General features: G+C 42.3%; 1 protein-coding gene across 1 annotated transcript in view; it reads right to left on the bottom strand.

The window, feature by feature from the left end:
- The window catches only part of LOC124544962, a 98,297-nt gene that overhangs the window by 47,417 nt on the left and 27,341 nt on the right, over positions 1-23,539 (bottom strand). Inside the window, exon 2 of the mRNA XM_047123708.1 lies at positions 4,625-4,710. Coding sequence (XP_046979664.1) covers positions 4,625-4,710 — 86 coding nt within the window. The remainder of the gene's footprint in view (positions 1-4,624; positions 4,711-23,539) is intronic.

The following is a 23,539-nucleotide window of genomic DNA, read 5'->3' as shown; positions in this document are numbered from 1 at the left end:
CCACTTATTGAAATAACTGCAGGGCTAATGCTACTGAAATAATAACTATTGTCATTGGAACATTAGCTGATTATTACGTTAATACCTAGTCATCATGAGCTGGAGTACATTGCCAACTGAATTTTATTCTGTTGAATTATGGTCATTTTAAGTTTTATTAAAGATTTCAATAAATGCAGTTGTGCAAAATATGGAATTCCAGCTCAGTCAATCGCTCAACATTTGGTCACAGTGCCTCAGTAGCCCGCTACGATCTGGAAATTTAGATTAAGCTACACCTAGTGCCTATTAGTAAATCATAGCAAAATTACTGCGGTAAAATAGCCACATAAGTTAAAAGTACAGTTATAATAATACACAACGTTAGAAATTTTACATATTGTGGTTTAAATATTAATGTACTGACCGTGCCCGTTTTGTGCAGCGTTCTATATGGTAACGTTTGCATTTTCACTGACAGTTTACCTTCATCCATTTCATTTGATTAATGATACAACGTGTTGAGGCAAATAAGGTGGTGGAAACCATGGACTGACATTCAGGTGATCAAGTGTCTCATCTCGAAGTTTTCCTTTGTCCATGATCGGTTATCAACGGCATATGTTGTAAAATTCTGGAGGTACGTCTTTCCTGTTCAATGTTTGTAGTAGACTTTCCGAAGGGCTGGTGCTGGATGACATTAGGATTGTCCTTAGGTCTTCAATGAGGAAGAATTTCCTCGCCAGCAGGTATACGTCTGGATCCATTTGTCTTGGACACTCCAATTGCTTTCTTTATACAGGTTGACTTACTCTTTCAAGGGCCGTTGCGTTTTTCACTGTGAGATATACTCCGATGATTTCTATGTCGTACGTCGCTTGTCGCTCTGAATAGTTCCATTGTGGTCTCTAGGCTGAGGGATGAAACGTGTTATGTTTCAAGGATACTCATTATTGCTTGCATTGCTTTCTCTGTTACATGTTTTGTTAAACATTTGGCACTTGTTTGTATCGTGCCCCATAGGTACTTGTAGTCTGGCTCGATCTTCAGTTTTCTCTCCCATATGAATGCCTCAGCTGATACCGAAGCTCTTCCTCTGTATGGAAACACGCGACCGCTACGGTCACCGGTTCGAATCCTGCCTCGGGTATGGATGTGTGTGATGTCCTTAGGTTAGTTGGGTTCGAGTAGTTCTAAGTTCTAGGAGACTGATGACCTCTGATGTTAAGTCCCATAGTGTTCAGAGCCATTTGAACCATTTGATCTCTTCCTCTATTTCTGAGCACCATCGTTTCTGTTTTCGCGACACTTATTTCGAAGCTGTATTCGACGCACCAGTCTTCCGTGTCATTTATTGCTTCTTGTAGCTTTGCAAAGTCATTCTGGCCTGTTACAATGTCGCCTGCATATGGGTATGAGATTACACCCTTCCTGTGCGGTATTCTTACAATTTCTTCCTCTGTAAGGATGCATAATAGTGGGCTCAGTGAGTCTCCCTGAAGTACTAGGTTTGATTGGAATATCGGCTCTGGTGGGAGAGTATTGCGCTTGTGATTCGTGTCCTCCACTTATAGTTCCCTCTAGTTTCTTTATCACTAGTTTCTGTTTATAAAGTCAAAGGCTTTTATGAAGTCTTTTCTCTCTCTTCAGGACTTACCATACGCTCTTTAGTAGGAGTTGTATTGCGGTCAGTCTTAATCTTCCTTTTCTTAATCTCGTGTGGTTTTCGAGTAGGTGTTCGTCGATTGTTTGGCTTATTCTTCCCGTTATTATGTTTTTGAATACTTTGAAAGGTAAGTTTTCTAGTGCTATGTCTTTGTATTTGCTAGGTTCCTTCGGGTCTCCTTTCCCTCCATATAGCACTTTCATTATTGACTGTTCTGGAATGGAGGCTGCACTTGTAGAGTATTGCCCACAGTGGAGATGCTATTTGGGCCATATCTTTTAAGCATTCGCTATAAAGTCTGTCAGGGTCTGCAGCTGTTTTGTTCTTGGTGCTGTTAATGGCATCTTTGACATCTTCTGTGGCTAAAGGGACCCAGTCCGTAACAGTTGGTAGCATTGTCTCCTGTCTGCCCTTTGGTCTACCTTGCAGTCCTTCATTGTTTAATATGTCGTGGAAATGCGCCTGACATTCTTTTGTATCGATGTAATGTATTTTTCCCTGAATGTTCTCTTCTTTTCTTTTACAGTGATCTTATAGAACATGGTTAGGCCTTGTCTGTCTGTCGTCCGGAGTGCTAGTATGTGTTAGACCGCCAGTCTGCTCGAGTTTGTTCAGGCAATGGTCATTGTCGGTTGGATCGATCGGTTGGTCGGTCGCGCACTGGGACACAAGATGACTTGTCGGTCTTGAGCGTCGGCGCATGTAAGGTCGCCACATCAGTCGAGTGGGCCGCGCCGTATAGCGAGGGGTAGTGGCTTCGCGGCCGACACGAGAGCAACGGGAGCCAACCCACGACATCCGACTGGCCGGTGCGAGCTGCTACGCCGTGAGACGGGAGGTCGGTGCGCCTTCCTGCGTCTGTTGAAGCGGCTGGCAGCAGACGGTTCGCGAGAGCGATTTGGGGGTGGTGCGGCAGGTCTTCCCCAGACATCGCAGTGTATTAGAAGTTAAGTGATTCGTGATATGTTGTTTCATTTACTTGCTAAATTCTACTTGTTTTCTTGGTCAGTCACTCGTCCCCGGCTTGCTCGTCTGTCTCTCGTCCGCATTTGTTAGGCAGTTTGTGTCTGTCTGTCTGCCGTACGTTAATAGCTGCCTCTGTCATGTTTGTCGGATTCGGTGCTAACGAATTTATTGCTTGAGGTATAAAGGCTGAATTCCAGAAAGATGTTTTTATCTGGCCTATCATCTCGAGAGCCAGTATATGTGTAATGTAGAGCATGTTTGTACATTTTATTTAAGACTGCATTTCATGGGTTTTTATTTAAATGGTCATTTTAGTATATAAAGTTGCCACACTTCCACCGTAAGAGTTTTCTTTTAAAAACAAGTTGCACTTTCGGTAGCAAGTAATTATTTTAATCCGAGTGTTTTGTACCGTTCCAGTCCCTCCCACGGGGTGCATAGTTTATGTGTTTGTGTGAGTTGTTAAAAATTTTTAGTTTAAAGTAATCTGGTGTGTTGCAGATTTGCACCAGTGTACTCTTTCAGAGGTTGTTGTGAGCGATCGTGACTACGGCCGTGTTAAAAGGGAGCGGCAAGGACCTCAGCCCGAAAGCTCATGCTGTCAAAAAAAATTGTTATTTCTGCCTCTGAATAAATTGTAACTTGATATTTAGAGGGTGCTTTCTGATTATAATTTTAATTTTTTTTAAAGGAAAGGGTTTTTAGTAATAAAATTTCCATTTGTTGAAATTTAATTTGTTTTCATCAGTTACCCACTGGCAACTACTTCTACGCTCACATAGTGTGATTAAATGTGTTAATGTTCTTGATGAATCGCTAGTAAATAAAGTAAATTCTTTAAGAAAAGATTTTGAAAGTAAATTCACTGTTCAATCGTTTCTCAGCGTAAATTGTGAGGAGTGTATGGTTATCCCCGCACCATTTTAGTTAGCGTTGGCTTTTTATTACATGTTTTCTTAGCCTGTAATCATTTTTCACACTTCTTTTGTCCTGAGATTGGTGGCTTGTCTGAGGTGTTCTCCTATCGCTTCTGCTACTTCCTCTACTAACGAATTGTCTTAAGCATTTCAATTTCTCTTATATCGTCTAATTTTTCAATTTTTCGTCCACCGAAGTTACTAGTGAGCGCTCCAGTTAAGTAGCTTTGTTTTGGCATAAGGTGGCCGCTGCAGTTTATTAATGTGTACCCAACTGTAGTACTAACTGGGTACATCAGGTGTGTGCTATGTGTATGACCATGTTACGGTCAATGTCCTTTCGTAATCGAGGATGCTTTCCCATTTAACATTTTATGAGGTCTGTGATTTTGAAGTTTATATCAAACTATTTTTCATTGCAGTTGTTGAAGTTGCATATTGTTAGAAGAGATACTTTTATTCGATCTTTAGAATGTTCTCAGTGGTGTTAGTTGGACTCAGACCACTTTAGATGTACAGGAGTATGTGGCAATGCGTCCGCTTTACACTTGTAGGGTCTCTCAGCACATAAGTGGCGCGCTGTCATTGCTACTGACGTCCCATTGGTCGAGATGAGCGGGTCTCCTCACCTGGCGCTGGCTCACAACAACTACGTCAGGTGGTCCAGTTTGGCATCGGATTGAGATACTGGTCGATGAAGTTTGAGTCGAACTCGAAAAACTTAAGAAAAACGAAACTGAAAAATAAAGAAGTGCTTCAGCCCAAGCACTCCAGTGCTCCGCCCCCAGTCCTGTTACCCTGGCACTTAGTACAGTGAACGACTTTTAATACTGCTTTGTTTGAAGGTAATGAAGCTGTCCTCCCACCAACTGCTGAGGATCTGGGAAAGATACTTATTTTCTATATGCATGTCCGTTTTAAGTTAGACGAAAGATGCTTAGAGTTACGCATAGCTTCTGGTAGATATCTGCCAGATGAAGCATACGGCTTAACGCTTGCGTTGTTCAAGCGACACTGGCGGCCCCTCATAGACGTGAGATTTCTATCGTTCGCTGCAGTGCGGCCGGGGTTACGCAGCTGCTTGCGCGTTACTCACGGGTCGCCGGTTGCGTCTGCTGCGTGGCGAGGCCGTTGCGTCACTGCGATGGCGGTCGCGATAGCCGCGGTGAAAACGAGCAGCCGCTGCAACACCACACAGGACATTGTAAACAACAACAACAGCGGCGGCGGAAGAGGCTGCGCTGTCCGATCTGGAACGCCACAGCAGTTTGTCAGTGCGCAGCGTTATCGGGCAACCAGAGCCTAGCTGCGGCTGAGGAAGATGTCACACTGGTTAGTGAGGCTACGTCTAGAACTACAGGTTGTTTCCGTAAGAGCGTTAAAAATTTTGACAGGACGTAGAGGCTGCTCCACTGAACAATTTGAGGTAGGGAACCTGGGGTCGGAGAAGTCAGCTTAAGGAGACAATACGAATAAAATCACGTTACTGTGTCCTTTCTTATTTATATTAGTTACAGTTGACTGCAAATACCATCACTGACACAGTGAACGTACCGTTTGTACATCCCTGGTGTGTTTCGAATCACCTCATAGGCAGGTACAATTCTGGCAACTAATTCCATCTTCGTATTCAGTGTGGTCTCATACACAAGTGACTTTGGGTATCCCAATAGGAAATAATCAAGGGGATTCAGATCAAGTTCTAACAACCCTACCACAACAAAGGTCAGCATTTAATAGCGGTTGTGGTGTTGCTCACGCTGCTAAATACTGCATTTTCGGGCAACAACTAAGTTATTATGTGGCAGGTGTTATTAGAGCACAGTTAATAGTCATCTCATGTAATAATGAAAAAACTAGGCACTCATCTTTTTGTGTTTCCCACGCTGGTCTCGTCGTAAAATCATGGCTCAATCGTTAAAAATCTAGGTGATTATGATTCCAAGCTCGGATGCAAAGAGGCTTAGGTTTTATTCTGCTATATTCAAAAGTTACGTAGATGCGCTTCACAAACCATTCTTAAAGATTACACTTTTGCTGGAAAATGGTGATGTAAAAAAATTATCAGCACTCCGAATTTTAGTTACACTTCCTTTTAATTGCTTTTATTGCAATATCACGTGACACACAAACATCACTTCACAATACAAAATATACTTGAAAACATCTTCCACACAGTCACTGTTAAAGTTCACATTTTATAAGCTGACAACGTTATGCGTCTTTCCAACACGACGTCCAACACTTGACTTTCTCAAGGTCCGACTCTCTAACAACTCAACAACTAACTAACCTATCGCTTACGCGCCCAAAAATCAGAGTTACAAGTACGTCAAATATCATAGTGACAAAAGAAAGAATACACATAAGAATAATATCATTGCTACACTCCTGGAAATGGAAAAAAGAACACATTGACACCGGTGTGTCAGACCCACCATACTTGCTCCGGACACTGTGAGAGGGCTGTACAAGCAATGATCACACGCACGGTACAGCGGACACACCAGGAACCGCGGTGTTGGCCGTCGAATGGCGCTAGCTGCGCAGCATTTGTGCACCGCCGCCGTCAGTGTCAGCCAGTTTGCCGTGGCATACGGAGCTCCATCGCAGTCTTTAACACTGGTAGCATGCCGCGACAGCGTGGACGTGAACCGTATGTGCAGTTGACGGACTTTGAGCGAGGGCGTATAGTGGGCATGCGGGAGGCCGGGTGGACGTACCACCGAATTGCTCAACACGTGGGGCGTGAGGTCTCCACAGTACATCGATGTTGTCGCCAGTGGTCGGCGGAAGGTGCACGTGCCCGTCGACCTGGGACCGGACCGCAGCAACGCACGGATGCACGCCAAGACCGTAGGATCCTATGCAGTGCCGTAGGGGACCGCACCGCCACTTCCCAGCAAATTAGGGACACTGTTGCTCCTGGGGTATCGGCGAGGACCATTCGCAATCGTCTCCATGAAGCTGGGCTACGGTCCCGCACACCGTTAGGCCGTCTTCCGCTCACGCCCCAACATCGTGCAGCCCGCCTCCAGTGGTGTCGCGACAGGCGTGAATGGAGGGACGAATGGAGACGTGTCGTCTTCAGCGATGAGAGTCGCTTCTGCCTTGGTGCTAATGATGGTCGTATGCGTGTTTGGCGCCGTGCAGGTGAGCGCCACAATCAGGACTGCATACGACCAAGACACACAGGGCCAACACCCGGCATCATGGTGTGGGGAGCGATCTCCTACACTGGCCGTACACCACTGGTGATCGTCGAGGGGACACTGAATAGTGCACGGTACATCCAAACCGTCATCGAACCCATCGTTCTACCATTCCTAGACCGGCAAGGGAACTTGCTGTTCCAACAGGACAATGCACGTCCGCATGTATCCCGTGCCACCCAACGTGCTCTAGAAGGTGTAAGTCAACTACCCTGGCCAGCAAGATCTCCGGATCTGTCCCCCATTGAGCATGTTTGGGACTGGATGAAGCGTCGTCTCACGCGGTCTGCACGTCCAGCACGAACGCTGGTCCAACTGAGGCGCCAGGTGGAAATGGCATGGCAAGCCGTTCCACAGGACTACATCCAGCATCTCTACGATCGTCTCCATGGGAGAATAGCAGCCTGCATTGCTGCGAAAGTTGGATATACACTGTACTAGTGCTGACATTGTGCATGCTCTGTTGCCTGTATCTATCTGCCTGTGGTTCTGTCAGTGTGATCATGTGATGTATCTGACACCAGGAATGTGTCAATAAAGTTTCCCCTTCCTGGGACAATGAATTCACGGTGTTCTTATTTCAATTTCCAGGAGTATATATAAACATATCGATGTATCAAAAGTGAAATCAAATCTGAATGTTGTCTCAGAAATATGTTAAGTAGTTAACAGAAATACAGTAGAATATTACTGGTATCGAGAGGTTCAGGTGAGGTACCATAATGGTTATGTAATTCAAGTACCATTACAAAGTGATCTCGCAGACAAAGGACTAGGACCTATTCTTCCAATCCAGCGACCAGAAAATACACCATTGAGATCGTTATGGACATCCACGCTAAAGCGAGGCAGTGCATTGTGAAGTTTTACCTACATCCTCTCGCGAACAGCCGAAGGATCGTTCTCCAACAACGCAGGTAGAACTGTTTGCACGAACCTCAAGTACAGGTTGCCATTCAGACGGTTGCCATTCACACGGACAGATAGAAGATATGGCCCAATGAAATTGTCGCCTACAATGCCGGACCAGATATTCACGGTAAAATGTGCTTGATGGTGTGACTTTACTATAGGGTGTCGGTTTTATTCATCCCAAACATGGCTGCTCCTACTATTCGATCAAATGAGGCCTCGTCAGTAAACAGCACGATTTGGAGAAAATGAAGTCTATCAATCTGTCATTGTAACAACCACTGACACAATGTGACGCGTGGTGCAGAGTCGGTCACAAGCTTTAAATAGATTCGTTATGGGTGATATGGATATAATTTTTGTTCAGAGAGTATTCGTTACAGGCTAGTATGTGCAGCGCCTATTTCACGTCAATACGACGAGTACTTGTAGTGGGGTCCGCTGGAGCACGTTGCAGCACCTTCTATTCAGAATCGGGTGTGCGCGTGGTCCTCTTGTTGCAATGTCCCTCGTTTCTTCTTTGCAGTGAACCAGTCTCCTTAATTCGCTGATCGAGAGAAATAAACACTCGTCATGACGGATGATGATGTCTGTTAGGAAATCGTTCCCTGTACAGCCTCTCAATAGTAAGAGCATTGCAACGTACTTATTCATACACAAGGTACAAGTCAATGAATTCTGCGAAACTGTGCCGGTACAACACCATCGCATAGTACTGTACATCTCTGAATAGCAGTGAGTAATGAGTGGGTCTGTAGTTGATTCATAGCTCTTTCTATCATGGGACAATGTAAATACGATACAATAGAGCCACATTATGGACAAGTAAACAAAACCTGCATCACAACTTCCTAGTAATCAGGCTCGTCCTACTTGTTTCCTTGCAGGAAATAATGAATGTACATGTAAATAAACGGTACAATACGTGTAAACCTGTTCGCATGTTAGCTCTAAATAGGCAGGAAAGCAATAATGTTAGACAAAGTTGTAGACAAATTTATTTCCATATCTCCTTAAGCTGGCTTCTCAGACCCTACGTTCCCTGCCTCAAATTGTTCATTGGAGCATTCTCTATGTCCTGTAAAATTTTGGACGATCTTACGAAAATACCATATGTACTCTGCAATGAACTGTGAAGTGTATGGCAGAGGTTATTTATCATTTTACTACCTGTTTTGACTTCGGTTCGTTCCTTTTGAATATCGAGCTCTGGAAGAAGGGTTGCTTTAACGCGTATGTGCAGACTGGTTCTTTTACGGGACATTTGGCTCCTACCTTCAAGATCCTGGCAGTTCAGTTCTTTTAGCATATACCTGACGCCCTCCTATAGGTGAAGCAAACCTCCCTTCTTTGTATACCTTTAATATACTCTGTTAGTTCAATTTCGTACGAGTCCCATATACTTGGTAAATAGTATAGGATGCGTTGCACGAGTGTTTTGTAAGCACTGTCCGTGGCAGACCCTATTTTCCTAGAACACTGGAAATGAGTCTCCCACCTGCTTTACCTGTAACTGAGACTATATGATCGTTACACCTAGGTATGTTATGAGTCAACCGTTTGCTGTTGACACTCGTTGATATTGTACTCAAACGAAGTTATGGGTATTGGTTCTTTGAATTACAGAATTGTATAATTCTGGTCATTTAAAGCTAGCTTCAGATATTTACACCACTTACAAATCTTATCAGTTTCTGAGTGAACAATGTGCATATCTTTTCAGACTGTGATTTATCACATATAACGGCAACATCTGCGAAAAGTCCGAGGTTACTGTTAATATGCACTGTAAGATAATTAGTACATAACATAAACAGCAAGGGTTCCAACACGCCTAGTACACACCTATATCTGTCGATGACTGTCCAAGACAACACACTGTATTCTCGCTGCTAAGAAATCCTTAATCCAGTCAATAATTTCGCTTCATACCCGATACGACTGTAGTTATGATAATACACGCTTCATGTTAATGAATTAAGCGATTTTCGGAAATCAGTCGATACTGCACTATTGAGACACTTTTAAACTGTTTTTTTTTTTTAAAAAAAGCGCGAGTCAGATTTTTCATGAAGACTTTTCAGAATCCATGTTGGTTGACATGAAATAGTTCATTCTATTCGAACTGCTTCATTACGCTCGACCTCAGAACATGTTCTGAGACTCTACAGACAGCTGTACGTCGAGAGAGTTTTGCCGGCACTTTCGTGGATAGCTTCTGCTACCTTTCTTTAAGGCTGGTGTGACCTGTGCTTCTTTGCAACTACTGTGCACAGTTCTCTGTCCGATAGGTCTACGCCATATTTTCGTTAACAAAAAGGAGTAATTGAACTGGAAATTTTGTTTAGAATCTGATAATAGATTATATCGGATCCTATAACTTTGTTCAATTTATGCGTTTCCACATGTTGCTTAGTGCCACCGAAACTAATCTCTACACGGAATGGACAAAAATATGGAAACTGTGCCGTCTCCCAGCGTAATTGTTCTCTGTGAACTTACCTGAAAAAAGAATATTTTTCGGTAATATGTGAAAACCACTGGCTCTTTTCATGTGAAGTCCATCGAGTGAGGAGGACAAAGGCAATAAGCATGATTATTATCTGTGTAGACAATGACTGTTGATTTTCATTTGTGTGACAGAAGACATTGTACATTTCTGAATAATACCGCTGATCTAATGTTTCAGCTCCTGAGACAAAAACAGATCAGGTTCATGTGTTGCTTTTACTTTGGTGTTCAATAAAGTAACTGCGCTACAACGTAACTTCAGTAAAAGGAAATAATTATGATCAATTATTTAGCACGCCGAAGTATTGGGTGTAATAAGTCTGCGTTAACATTGTTACAGTTTAAAAGATTGTAAGAAGGTCTGTGATAAAAATAATTAACTATTTTGTATTTAAAAGACAATTTCATACAACATGCTACAATTACACTACACTACACACGAACACCAAAACACCCCAAAAACAACACATTACCTTACCTAATACAGTGTTGGAAAAACGTTGACATTCAAAAGTGGTTCCAGTTGTCTCGGAATGAATAAATACGTGTCCTGTATGGTTTCCAAGGGAATGTTGTTCCATTATTTTGCGAAACAGTGACAAGTTCAGGTGGTGGAGATGAAAAGCGATCACGCAGCCTTCTCTCCAAAGTAGACCACAAGGGCTCAATAAGATTGAGATCTGGTGACTTTGGTGGCCATGGTAGCTGCGGCAATTCATCCAGTCCTGGGTGATATGAGCTGTGTGAGTAGGGCTCTGTCATCTTGGGATACAGTATCACAATTTGAGAGCAAACATTGTACCATGAGATGGACCTGATCAGGCCACACAATCCTTGGCATTTACGGCGATGTCATAGGGCAATCATGTGGAGCTTGGAAAACGACAGTGGGATCCATGGAAATCCGCGACATGACTGCCCAAATCAATGAGAAACCATCATAATTTTTCACTGTTGGGACTTATACTTGCCAAGACATTGGAAACTGTGTGCAACAAAACTTGTCCGAGTGACACGCGTCCTTTGCTCCACAGTCCAGGTTTTATGACTTCAGAATGACGTTTTACTGTTCTGGGCATTTGAATCACTGACAGGTTTTGGAATTCCAGCTCACCATGAAAATCCCAGTCTGTCGAGCTCCATTCGTGTTATTAATCGCTAGAGAACTGTTATGTATCTGTTATGTAACTGATATATCTGTGCTTAGGTGCTTGACGTTGGAGTTCATCGTGTTTACGTTCGAGCTTCGTAAAACGAATGTGTATGGGCCAAGTTTCGACTCCCGGTCGAACCTTCACTTTTTTTGTACAACTATAAATTCTGTGCAATTTTTGAACAAGCGCGTTTTACGAGAATTTCTGTGAAGTGTATAAAATTTACAGTTAGGAAAAAAGTCTGTACCGCTCGAGAGTAATTGTGGGATCGAGTCTCGTCTAGGTCATAATTTCTCTCGTTTATTTAAATTCATTTAGAATACTTACATCATCTCAAAGTAAAATTCGTTAGATATCCATTAGTTAACACATATCTAATTGTCATTTTTATAATTACATATCACGCAGACAAATTATGTTTTAATTACAAATATAAATTCCTAATTACCGATCTTTTTAAAGATTGTTAGTAACGAATGTTTAAATCAAAAAACCCGTTTCAAATCAAAATTTTCCGATGTTATTGTATTTACGGAAATGGTCGTAGAATATGCACCTTCGTTTAAAAATTTGCATTGGCCGTAAAACCGATCCTCACCGCGCACCTAACAAGTAAGCCATTCTACCAAAGACGCACGCTAGCATTTAGAAGAATCGATCTAACTTTATGATATTACAGACACTCAAAAATTCCGAAGTGAATTTTCTTGAGAATTTTTGTGAGTTGCATTTAACGGTTTTGTTAATCGACATGTGGGCCTGGAACTTCACGTGTTAAAAAAAATTTTAAAAATCCGTTTGCCTTGTTGTATCCTTATCAGTTGACATCCAGTTATTAGTCCATATTCGACGTCACTGCTCTTCCTTGACCTATCCATTCTCCTGTTACCATTTCTCTACTGATAAAACAATACTGACCGCCTCTGTTTATACCGGCGAATTCGGTTCTGGTGGTGCGCATTAGATAGGGATGTCGTGACATTTTTGATGGACAGTGTATTTTACTTAACAAAGGTGAGTCAAGCGGCACATTACAAGCAATAGTAGACGCCTATGTCTACATCTTCATACACAACCACAGGCAGCAGCTCATTTTGAAGGACAAGCCACAAGTTATTTACCATTTTACGTCCCGTACATTTCCTTGAGACGGAAAATCTTCTGTCCAGGAATCAGCACGGTTTCAGAAAGCACCGCTCGTGCGAAACGCAGGTTGTCCTTGTCTCACGTGGTACCTCGTGAATTGTGGATGAAGGGAAACAGACGGATTCCATAGTTCTAGATTTCCGTTACCGTGACCCACTGCAGACTGGTAAGGAAGATATAAACACATAGAGTAGGCTCCCAGATATGTGAGCGGCTCGCAGACCTCTTTAGTAACAGAAAACACAACGTGTTAAGGTGTAAAAGCGGGAAAGTGTTAGCGTAAGGAGGGCTATGCGTGAAGCGTTCAGTGAATTCGAAAGTAAAATTCTATTTACCGACTTGACAGAAAATCCTAGGAAGTTCTGGTCATACGTTAAATCAGTAAGTGCCTCGAAACAGCATATCCAGACACTCCGGATTGATGATGGCATTGAAACAGAGGATGACACGCGTAAAGCTGAAATACTAAACACCTTTTTCCAAAGCTGTTTCACAGAGGAAGACCGCACTGCAGTTCCTTCTCTAAATCCTCGCACAAACGAAAAATGGCTGACATCGAAATAAGTGTCCAAGGAATAGAAAAGCAACTGGAATCACTCAATAGAGGAAAGTCCACTGGACCTGACGGGATACCAATTCGATTCTACACAGAGTACACGAAAGAACTTGCCCCCCTTCTAACAGCCGTGTACCGCAAGTCTCTAGAGGAACGGAAGGTTCCAAATGACTGGAAAAGAGCACAGGTAGTCCCAGTCTTCAAGAAGGGTCGTCGAGCAGATGCGCAAAACTATAGACCTATATCTCTGACGTCGATCTGTTGTAGAATTTTTGAACATGTTTTTTGCTCCTACTATGTAGGAATCAACATGGATTCCGGAAACAGCGATCTTGTGAGACCCAACTCGCCTTATTTGTTCATGAGACCCAGAAAATATTAGATACAGGCTCCCAGGTAGATGCTATTTTTCTTGACTTCCGGAAGGCGTTCGATACAGTTCCGCACTGTCGCCTGATAAACAAAGTAAGAGCCTACGGAATATCAGACCAACTGTGTGGCTGGATTGAAGAGTTTTTAGCAAACAGAACACAGCATGTTGTTATCAATGGAGAGACGTCTACAGACGTTAAAGTAACCTCTGGCGTGCCACAGGGGAGTGTTATGGGACCATTGCTTTTCACAATATATGTAAATGACCTTGTAGATAGTGTCGGAAGTTCCATGGGGCTTTTCGCGGATGATGCTATAGTATACAGAGAAGTTGCAGCATTAGAAAATTGTAGGGAAATGCAGGAAGATCTGCAGCGGATAGGCACTTGGTGCAGGGAGTGGCAACTGACCCTTAACATAGGCAAATGTAATGTATTGCGAATACATAGAAAGAAGGATCCTTTATTGTATGATTATATGATAGCGGAACAAACACTGGTAGCAGTTACTTCTGTAAAATATCTGGGAGTATGCGTGCGGAACGATTTGAAGTGGAATGATCATATAAAATTAATTGTTGGTAAGGCGGATACCAGGTTGAGATTCATTGGGAGGGTCCTTAGAAAATGTAGTCCATCAACAAAGGAGGTGGCTTACAAAACACTCGTTCGACCTATACTTGAGTATTGCTCATCAGTGTGGGAACCGTACCAGATCGGGTTGACGGAGGAGATAGAGAAGATCCAAAGAAGAGCGGCGCGTTTCGTCACAGGGTTATTTGGTAACCGTGATAGCGTTACGAAGATGTTTAACAAACTCAAGTGGCAGACTCTGCAAAAGAGGCGCTCTGCATCGCGGTGTAGCTTGCTCGCCAGGTTTCGAGAGGGTGCGTTTCTGGATAAGGTATCGAATATATTGCTTCCCCCTATTTATACCTCCTGAGGAGATCACGAATGTAAAATTAGAGAGATTAGAGCGCGCACGGAGGCTTTCAGACAGTCGTTCTTCCCGCGAACCATACGCGACTGGAACAGGAAAGGGAGGTAATGACAGTGGCACGTAAAGTGCCCTCCGCCACACACCGTTGGGTGGCTTGCGGAGTATAAATGTAGATGTAGATATAGATGTAGACTTCGAGTGTTCACTGTTATTTTCTATATACATAAATGATCTGGCGTACAGGTTGACCCGAGAGTCTGCGGCTGCTTACTGATAATGTTGTGGTGTACGGGGGGTGTCGTCATTGAGTGATTGTAGGAGGATACATGATTCATGATTACTTGGACGAAATTTCTAGTTCGTTTGATAAATGGCAGCTAGAATTGTAGAAATGTGTAAGTTAAAGTGTAAAAGCGGGAAAAAGAATCTCAGAATATTTGAATAGAGCATAATTAATGTGCTGCTCGACAAAGCAACGTCACTGGAATGTCTAGGCGTAACGTTGCCAAGGTGTGAGATAGAAACAAACGTTGGCTCATCTGCGACGCAGACCTCAAATGGGACACTAGTACGACCCATTATTGAGCACGCTACAGCTTGAGTATTTGGGATTCACACCAGTTCGGATTATAGAAATACGTCGAAGCAGTTCAGAGGCGGGCTGCTGCATTAGTTACTGGTGGGTTCGAATTAAGCGCAGATATTGCGGCGACGCTTCGAAAACTCAGATGGGAATCGCTGGAGACGGCCGACGTTTTTTTCGAGGAACACGACTGAGAAAATTTACGGAACCGACATTCGAATCTGACTGCTGAATGATTTTACTGCAGCCAACTTACACTTCGCGTAAGGGCCACTATGATAAGAGAACAGAAATCATGGCTCGTACGGAGGTATATAGATAGCCGTTTTCCCTTCATATATTTTGCAAATAGAACACCAAAGGAAATGAATAGCAGTGGTACAGAGTACCTTCCGCTGCGCCGTGGACGGCTGCCTGCGGAGTACGTATGGAGATGTAGATGTAAATGTATGACTCCTTATATGTCTCTGTAATATCTAATATACTCTTTGTGGACCCTATGTGAGTTATATGTATGAGGATGTAGTACATTCTTAGTTCCCTATCTTCATACTGTTTCTTAAGAGTTTTTAAGTAGGCTCTCGCCAGACAGTTGACGCCCATTTTTAGGCGTCCGCTAGTTATTTTACGGCATAGCTGTAACGTTCTCCCGGGGTCAAACAGACATGTTTCAAGCTGTTCTTCTTTCCCTTCCTTCAAAATCGCTTGTTAGTCTCACCGGTATGTTCCTCATCCATTTACGATGTATATCGTGGGTCGTATAAGTGTTTTGTAAGACTTCTTTGTAGACTCTTCCAGTACCTCACCAACGAATCTACGGCAGCTGCCTATTTTTCCTACGACGAGTATATGTGATCGTTATACGAGGACATGCTGAAAAATAATTCCTCCAATTTTTTAAAATTTTTTCTCAATATCGGTTGAGGTATGACATGTCATGCATATTATTCGGTCGACCCTCCGGCTTCACTGAGGCAATATGCAATCCCCTTACCGCTAGAGAGCTCCGAGCTGTAGCGTGTAGCATGAATGTCTGTAACGTAACTGTGTCGGTGCGTAAGAAACAACGTACTATAATCGACGCTCTAATCGCAGAGAATGTGTCTGCAATTGAGAAACATAGAAGAACGAAAGCCGTGTACGGTGACGATTAACATCAGTAATGTGTGACGTTAGGTTGTTGGTGGTCGTATTGAAGGAAATGGTGGTGCGAAACTGAATACAGTGCCGCCTTGGTTCCATTAGATTTTCGTCTGTTTCCAAAACTTCGAGGACTGACTGTAATAGTGATGAAGCCAAGGACGTAGCCAAAGAGGAAGTGTAGGCGGTTCGAAACCCTCCCCCCCCCCCCCCTCACCTAAAGGAAATTACACACGGCCTAGTTGTCGTGTAGTGAAATTGAAAGAGATTTTGTTTTTAATTCATACGGCGGAAAAGGGCTACCCCGTATCGACAGTTAATAGTGCCATCGCTAGAATTAAATTACCGGTCTATAGACAGCACTATCAGCTATAACCCACCCATACTTCAGCCAAAACCAACTACAGCACATGGCCTTCGCTGAACTCGATTGTTATTTGTTTATCAATTAAGGTCTTACTTGCAGTGGATCTTAATATAAGTGCTGCAGTTCATTGGTTTTGCTCTGTGTGCTGTTGTAGTTTTTAATAGCAGGTAACTTTGTATCAAGAAAGAAGAGGCAAACCAATTTTGATTCGTTCATTACCGTTATGGTAACTTAAAACATGTGCGTGCTACTATAATAGCCTAATTACCTAAAAATAGCAGTTTAATGTCAGCACAGGAGTCGTTATTTGGAGACTGGTAGGACTTCGAGGGTGGAATATTTCAGTATTCCACAGCGCAGGGGAGCGGTAAAATAATTTTAAAAATATGATATTAAAGCCAGTGCATAAAAAATACACTTTGATTTGCCTGTCGCCCAAAAATCGCGATGATCAACAATTTCTTTAAAAATTTGCTCAAAATTATCTCATTAATAGCCGAAATGGCAAAATATCGCCAAATTGGTCACACGGGTGATATTCAGTTGCAAAAAGTAGTTCAGATACGGAAAGCAGAAGGGTATATGATGATGAAGTCGTTCGTTTCTATGAGATTTTTTCAGCGGACTGCTTGAATTCATCCAAGCCGACTGCACTGAACAACCCCCGCACCTCGCCACCCTCACCATTCGACCATACTATATTTACGTTCTTGTAACGCTATAATGATTGAAGTGTGTCCTATGACTACCTTCAAACTGTAATGATTTAAGCTATGGAAATATTTTTTTCGTTACTTTTGTAACAGTATTTACCTTCATTTGGGGGAGCTGGGATAAACAGCACTCTTTTTTTTTCTTTTTTTTCGTTCTCAATTGTTTGCTGAATGTATTTCAATCTCTGTCTTCTTCTATAGTTTTTACTCTCTACGGCTCTCTCTAGCACAATGGAAGTTATTTCGTGATGAATTAACAGACGTCCAATCATCCTGTTCCTTGTTTTTGTCAGTATTTTCCAAACACTCCTTTCCTCGCCAATTCTCCGGACAACTTCCTCATTCCTTACCTTGTCTTCTACCTAGTTTCGAACGTTCTTCTGGAGCACCACACCTCAAATGCTTCGATTCTCTTCTTTTCCTATTTTCCCGCTGTCCATGCTTCACTACCATAAAATAATGTGCCACAAACATACATTTTCAGAAATTCATTTCTCAGGTCAAGATGTATGTTTGATATTATTAGACGTCTCTTGGCTAGGAATCCCCTCTTTGCCAATGATAGTCTGCTTTTGATGTCCTCCTTTCTCCTTCCGTCGTGGGTCATTTTACCGGTAGGTAGTGGAATTTCTTAACGTCGTCTATTTCGTGGCCATCAGCCCTGACGTTAAATTTTGTCGCGGCTCTCAATTCTGTTACTTCTCATTACTGTCTTTCTTCTATTGATTCGCAATCCATATTCTGTACTCATTAGACGGTTGCTTCCATTAGGCAGATCATGTAATTCTTCCTTACTTTCACTTAGGATAGCAATGTCATCAGCAAATCGTAACATTGATATCCTTTCACTTTGAATGTTAATTCCACTCTTGAACCTTTCTTTCCTTTCACTCACTGCCTCTTCGATATATAGATTGAACAGGGGCAAAAAGCTACATCCCTGTCTCTTTTGATCCGAGCACTTCGCTTTTGATCTTTGACTGCTTTTATTCCGTTTTGGTTGTTGTACATGTTATGTATTATCCGTCTCTCCCAATAGCTTACTCCTATTTACCTCAGAATTTCTAACATGTTACACCATTTGACATAGTCGAACGCTTTTTCCTGTCCACAGATCCTGTGAAAGTGTCTTGATATTTCTTTAATCTTGCTTCCATTATCAGAACTGCCTCTCTGGTGCATTTACCTTTGCTAAAGCCAAATTGACCTCCATCTAATACATCCTCTATTTTCTTTTCTTATCCTTGTCAGCAGCTTCGATGCATGAGCTGTTCAACTGATTGTGCTATAATTCCCACACTTGTCATCTCTTGGAGTCATCAGAATTGTGTGGATGATGTTTTCCTGAAAGCCTGAAAGATTCCACACACTAACGTGATTATTGTTTTGTTTCCATTTCACCAATGACTTAAGAAATTCTGCTGGAATGTTATCTCTCCCGTCTGCCTTATTCGATCCTAATTCCCCCAAAGCTCTTCTAAATTCTGATTCTTTTATTGGATCCCACACATCTTTTGTATCGACTTCTCTTTCTTCTCCGTCGTTAGACAAGTCTTCCCCTCACAGAAGCCTTCTATGTACTCTTTTCACCTATCTGCTCTCTCTGCATTTACCAGTCGAATTCCATTGAACTCTCTATACTACCAACCATGCTTTTAATTTCATTTTTCTGTATGCTGAGGGAGTCCTTCCGACAGTCATTTCTTTTCCGACTTCTTCACAGTTTTCATGCAGCCACTTCACCTTAGCCTCCCAGCACTTCCTATTTGTTTCATTCCTAAGTGACTTGTATTTTAATATCCATAAATTTCCCTCAATATTTTTGTACTTCCTTCTTTCGTCGATGGACTGAAGTATTCTTCTGTTGTCCATACTTCCTTCGCTGTTACCTTAATTGTATCTGCGTCTTTCTTTGCAACTTCTGTGCTTGCCCTTTTTACAGAAGTTCGTTGCTCTTCGACTGCACTGGCTACTTAGCCAGAGAACTTCTAGCGTATGTCTTCATTCCTCAGAACTTTCTTATCCCATGTCTTTACGCATTGGTTCTTCCTGACTAGTTCTAAATTGTGATCTGAGTCGACATCTGCTCCTGGGTACAACTTACAATCCAGTATCTAATTTCGTAATCTCTACCTCATCATAATGTAATCTAATTGAAATGATCCCGTGCCTCCAGATCTTTACCATCTATACGTCCTCCTCTTGTGATTCTTAAACAGAGTATTCGCTATTACTAGCTGAAATTTGTTGCAGAACTCAGTTAACTTTCTCCTTTCTCATTCCTAGTACCAAGCTCATATTCTACCGTAACTATTTTTTCTACTCCTTCCCCTACAACCGCATTCCAATCCTCCAATGACTACAAGATTTTCATCTCCCTTTACTCACTGAGTTACCCGTTCAGTATCCTCGTATAATTTCTCTATCTCTCCATCTTCGTCTTGCGATATCGGTATTTACATCTGAACTATCGTTGTCTGTGTAGGTTTGCTGTTGATTCTGATGAAAATAACTCAGTCACTGAACTGTTCACAATAATTGACTCTCTGCCCTACCTTCCCAGTCATAACGAATCCTACTCTCGTTATACCTTTTCTAACCCTGTTGATGTTACCCTGTACTTATCTGACCAGAAAACCTTATCTTCTTTCCATTTCATTTCAATGACCTCCACTATATCAAGACTGAGCCTTATCATTTCCTTTCCGAGATTTTATAGTTTCCTGCTATGTTCAGACTTCTGGAATTCCACGCCCTGACTCCTAGAAAGGTAATTTTCGTTGGTTATCCAGTCTTTTTCCCAAGGTTACAGTCCCCTTGACCAGAATCTTCAGTCAATAGCAAGAACATCAAGACAATTTTTCAGTCACAGGTCACATTTCCTGTCGATGCACGTTGCGTGTCAAAGATGCAGTAGTTTTAATTGCCTTCTGCATCCTCATGCCATTGATCATTGCTGATTCTTCCACATTTAGGGGCAGTTTACCACCTCAAGGGTCGCCCTCTTTGACAAGGCCGTTGGTTGAATGAGGATGACATCTTACGCCGGAAGTCTTAGGCCTCAATTACTGATGAGCGTTGTTGGGGATTACTAATACTAATCAAACGCGCGTGCACACACACACACACACACACACACACACACACACACACACACACACACTGTTGATAATATATGTTATACCTATTTTAAGAAAAAATTTTCTTCCCAAATTTGTATGAAGGTCTCGTGAAAGTAAGTTATGCATCTAAAATAAAAAATTAAATATATTTATTTTCGGAATAAATAAAACCATGAGCCTTTTTAAGGTCCTCTTTAAGAAATCGGACCCTCCCTCCTTTCTTATCAAAATCCTGGCTACAACCTCGATGAAGAGATGCAAGCAGGGTTGAGGTAGCGACTCGTTCATCGTAGACAAGCATCCTACAATGACGGTAGCAGCCAACTGGTCTCTCGACAGCAGAAATGCATTTTTTAATTAATTGAGAAATGAATAAGTAGTCTTGTAGTTTAAAGATGTAGAATGTTAATAAAGTTTGTTTTATGTACAAAGCTTTTAGAGTTATCACGTAAAAACGCATTTGTATTTCGTATCCTCATCAGTTTTTCCCCTTAGGTAATTATATGAGCCGGCTGATTCCAGTTGCGACTCATTGATATTTTAGTTGTAGCAGTTTACGGATTTGCCTGTTTTCAGGCGCAGAGTTTTGCATTTCTGAACATTAACAGTATGCTGCTACTCTTTGCACCGCTATGATATCTTAACTGAATATTTATGCAGATTTCTTCAGATAGACTTTAATAACAGGTAACTGATTCATCTGAAATGTTTCGAGTTTACTATTGATATTGACTGACAGGTAATTAACGCAAAACATGAACAACAAAGACCTCAACGAACTTCCACAGCACACTCCTGAATTTACCACACCTGTCCATGATTCTGCATCTGAAAACCGTGCTGTGCCTTCTTTATCAAACATTTTCATTGAATTAAAAAAACTATGCTTAGTATTACGAATAATCGCAATTTCATCAGCAAGCGTGAGTGTGGTTCTGAGCCGGCCGTGCGGTTCTGGGCGCTACAGTCTGGAGCCGATCGACCGCTACGGTCCCAGGTTCGAATCCTGCCTCGGGCATGGATGTGTGTGATGTCCTTAGGTTAGTTAGGTTTAATTAGTTCCAAGTTCTAGGCGACTGATGGCCTCAGAAGTTAAGTCGCATAGTGCTCAGAGCCATTTGAACCATTTTTTGTGGTTCTGAAAGAAAGCCCATAAGAAAGTCGAGTAGGCGCGCGTGACCGGTGAATTTTTCCAATTACTGGACACATTACATTATTCAAGAGATCAGCCATCCTCTGACCGTAGAACACTATTCAGTTTTACCGATCTGAGCTGTTACCGAATGGCACTGACGTCACCGACTAGCTTTCTAGCCGAGCGGGGTAATGCAATGGCAAGCACAGTCGAGTCACATTCGGTCACAGAAATATAGGTTTTCCATAATTTCCGTAAATCGTTTGAGGCAAGGTCCGGGATGGTTCTTCATGTCTTCTTTCCAGTATCTACATCATTCATCCTTATATAGCAGCGGGAATTAAACGGAAGCAGTACTCTTGCATCCTCATTTGTACAGAAAAATTTGAAAACAGTTTTCAATACCCGTGTTTTTGGTTTCCTGCCATTAATTTTAATTTCTATGTGATCCACGACTGCCTGGAAGTAATGACTGCCAGTGGCAGATTCTACATACGATGAGAACCTCTTTGCGCCCGCATCTCGTGGTCGTGCGGTAGCGTTCTCGCTTCCCACGCCCGGGTTCCCGGGTTCGATTCCCGGCGGGGTCAGGCATTTTCTCTACCTCGTGATGGCTGGGTGTTGTGTGCTGTCCTTAGGTTAGTTAGGTTTAAGTAGTTCTAAGTTCTGGGGGACTGATGACCATAGATGTTTAGTCCCATAGTGCTCAGAGCCATTTTGAGAACCTCTTTGCAGTTATGGAAGAGGTTTATCGGTAATATTCTGTTATGGTAATAAACGAAGGCTTCACGCTTCACGCATTGCACTTGTGACAGCCACACACATTTCATTTGACATCTCTCTATCTGCAACCATACGACTTGCTTCATGCCAACTGTGCAATGTGTGCCATTTCTTCAGAAATTTCTTTGCAGAGACTTTAAGTCATCGATGGTCGTTCCAATAATGATCTGTTCCACTAGATGTATACCTATCCAAAGCTTTGCCTTGTTTTAAATCCACTTTTCCTATATACTTTTACAAGACTTGAGGTCATGAAGTATGTAGGAAAGCCATCGTATTTCTAATATAAAATGATTTATTTGTCTAGACGCACATTTATAGAACGATACGGCAATTTCGACTGTGCTAGCAATCATCTTCAGATCACTAAACCATTATTACTTTGTGTTACTCGTCACTTGTTGTACAATCAAGTGCCTCTTCAAAAAATTTTCAGTAAGAAAGTTATCGTCTCAGGCCAGTGCCATCAGACTTCCGGCCTATATTCCGAGCGAGATGGCACAGTCGTTAGCATGCTGGACTCGATTTGGACAAGATGACGGTTCAAATACCGTCCGACCATCCTGTTTTATATTTTCTGTGATTTCCCTAAATCGATCCAGGCGAATGCTGGGATCTGTCCTTTCCCAACCCTATCTTGTTTCCCATATTTAATGACTGCACTGTAGACAGGACGTTTACCTCTAATTTTCCTTCCTTCTTTCCACTGACACATTTTGCACTATGGTTAAAGAAACCTGTGGCGGGGCCGCGAATCTCTGTGGTTTGATAGTGAGTACTTCGGAGTGTAGTAGTGGGGCTCCGGTTTCAAACATTTCAAGAGAGGCGGACAGAAAACGTTGCGCTTGACATCCAAAGGTCTAAGGTGCTATGAATTGGAAAGGAGGAAGAAAATAAGGATGATGAGAATTAAGAAGCAGTACCAAACGATTCTCTGCTGGAAACACAAAGCAAGAAAAGAATTTACGACTGACGTGTAACTAAGATGGTCGCATTGCAGTAGGATGCAATACGCAGACACATACAGTGTGTCCCAAAAACCTCGGACAAGCTTTAGGGACATTTCGTTACACCAAAACAAGAAAAAAATGTCTGTGAAACATAGACTCTAAAATGCATATCATAAGTGCTACGAGCACTTAGTCAATAGAACAGATGTTTATCATACTGTCGAAAATGTACAAGTGGTCATAGCTCTTTAAGTAAGCATTATAGACACCATGTGTCCTGGACATTTGTTTCTTGGTTCAAAAAAATGGCTCTGAGCACTGTGGGACTTAACATCTGAGGTCATCAGTCCCCTATAACTTAGAACTATGTAAACATAACTAACCTAAGGTCAACACACACATCCATGTCCGAGGAT

Source organism: Schistocerca americana, chromosome 8, assembly GCF_021461395.2.
Source record: "Schistocerca americana isolate TAMUIC-IGC-003095 chromosome 8, iqSchAmer2.1, whole genome shotgun sequence".
Lineage (NCBI taxonomy): Eukaryota > Metazoa > Arthropoda > Insecta > Orthoptera > Acrididae > Schistocerca > Schistocerca americana.
The sequence above is the reverse complement of the archived record's forward strand: the minus strand, read 5'-3'. Positions and strand labels throughout refer to the sequence as shown.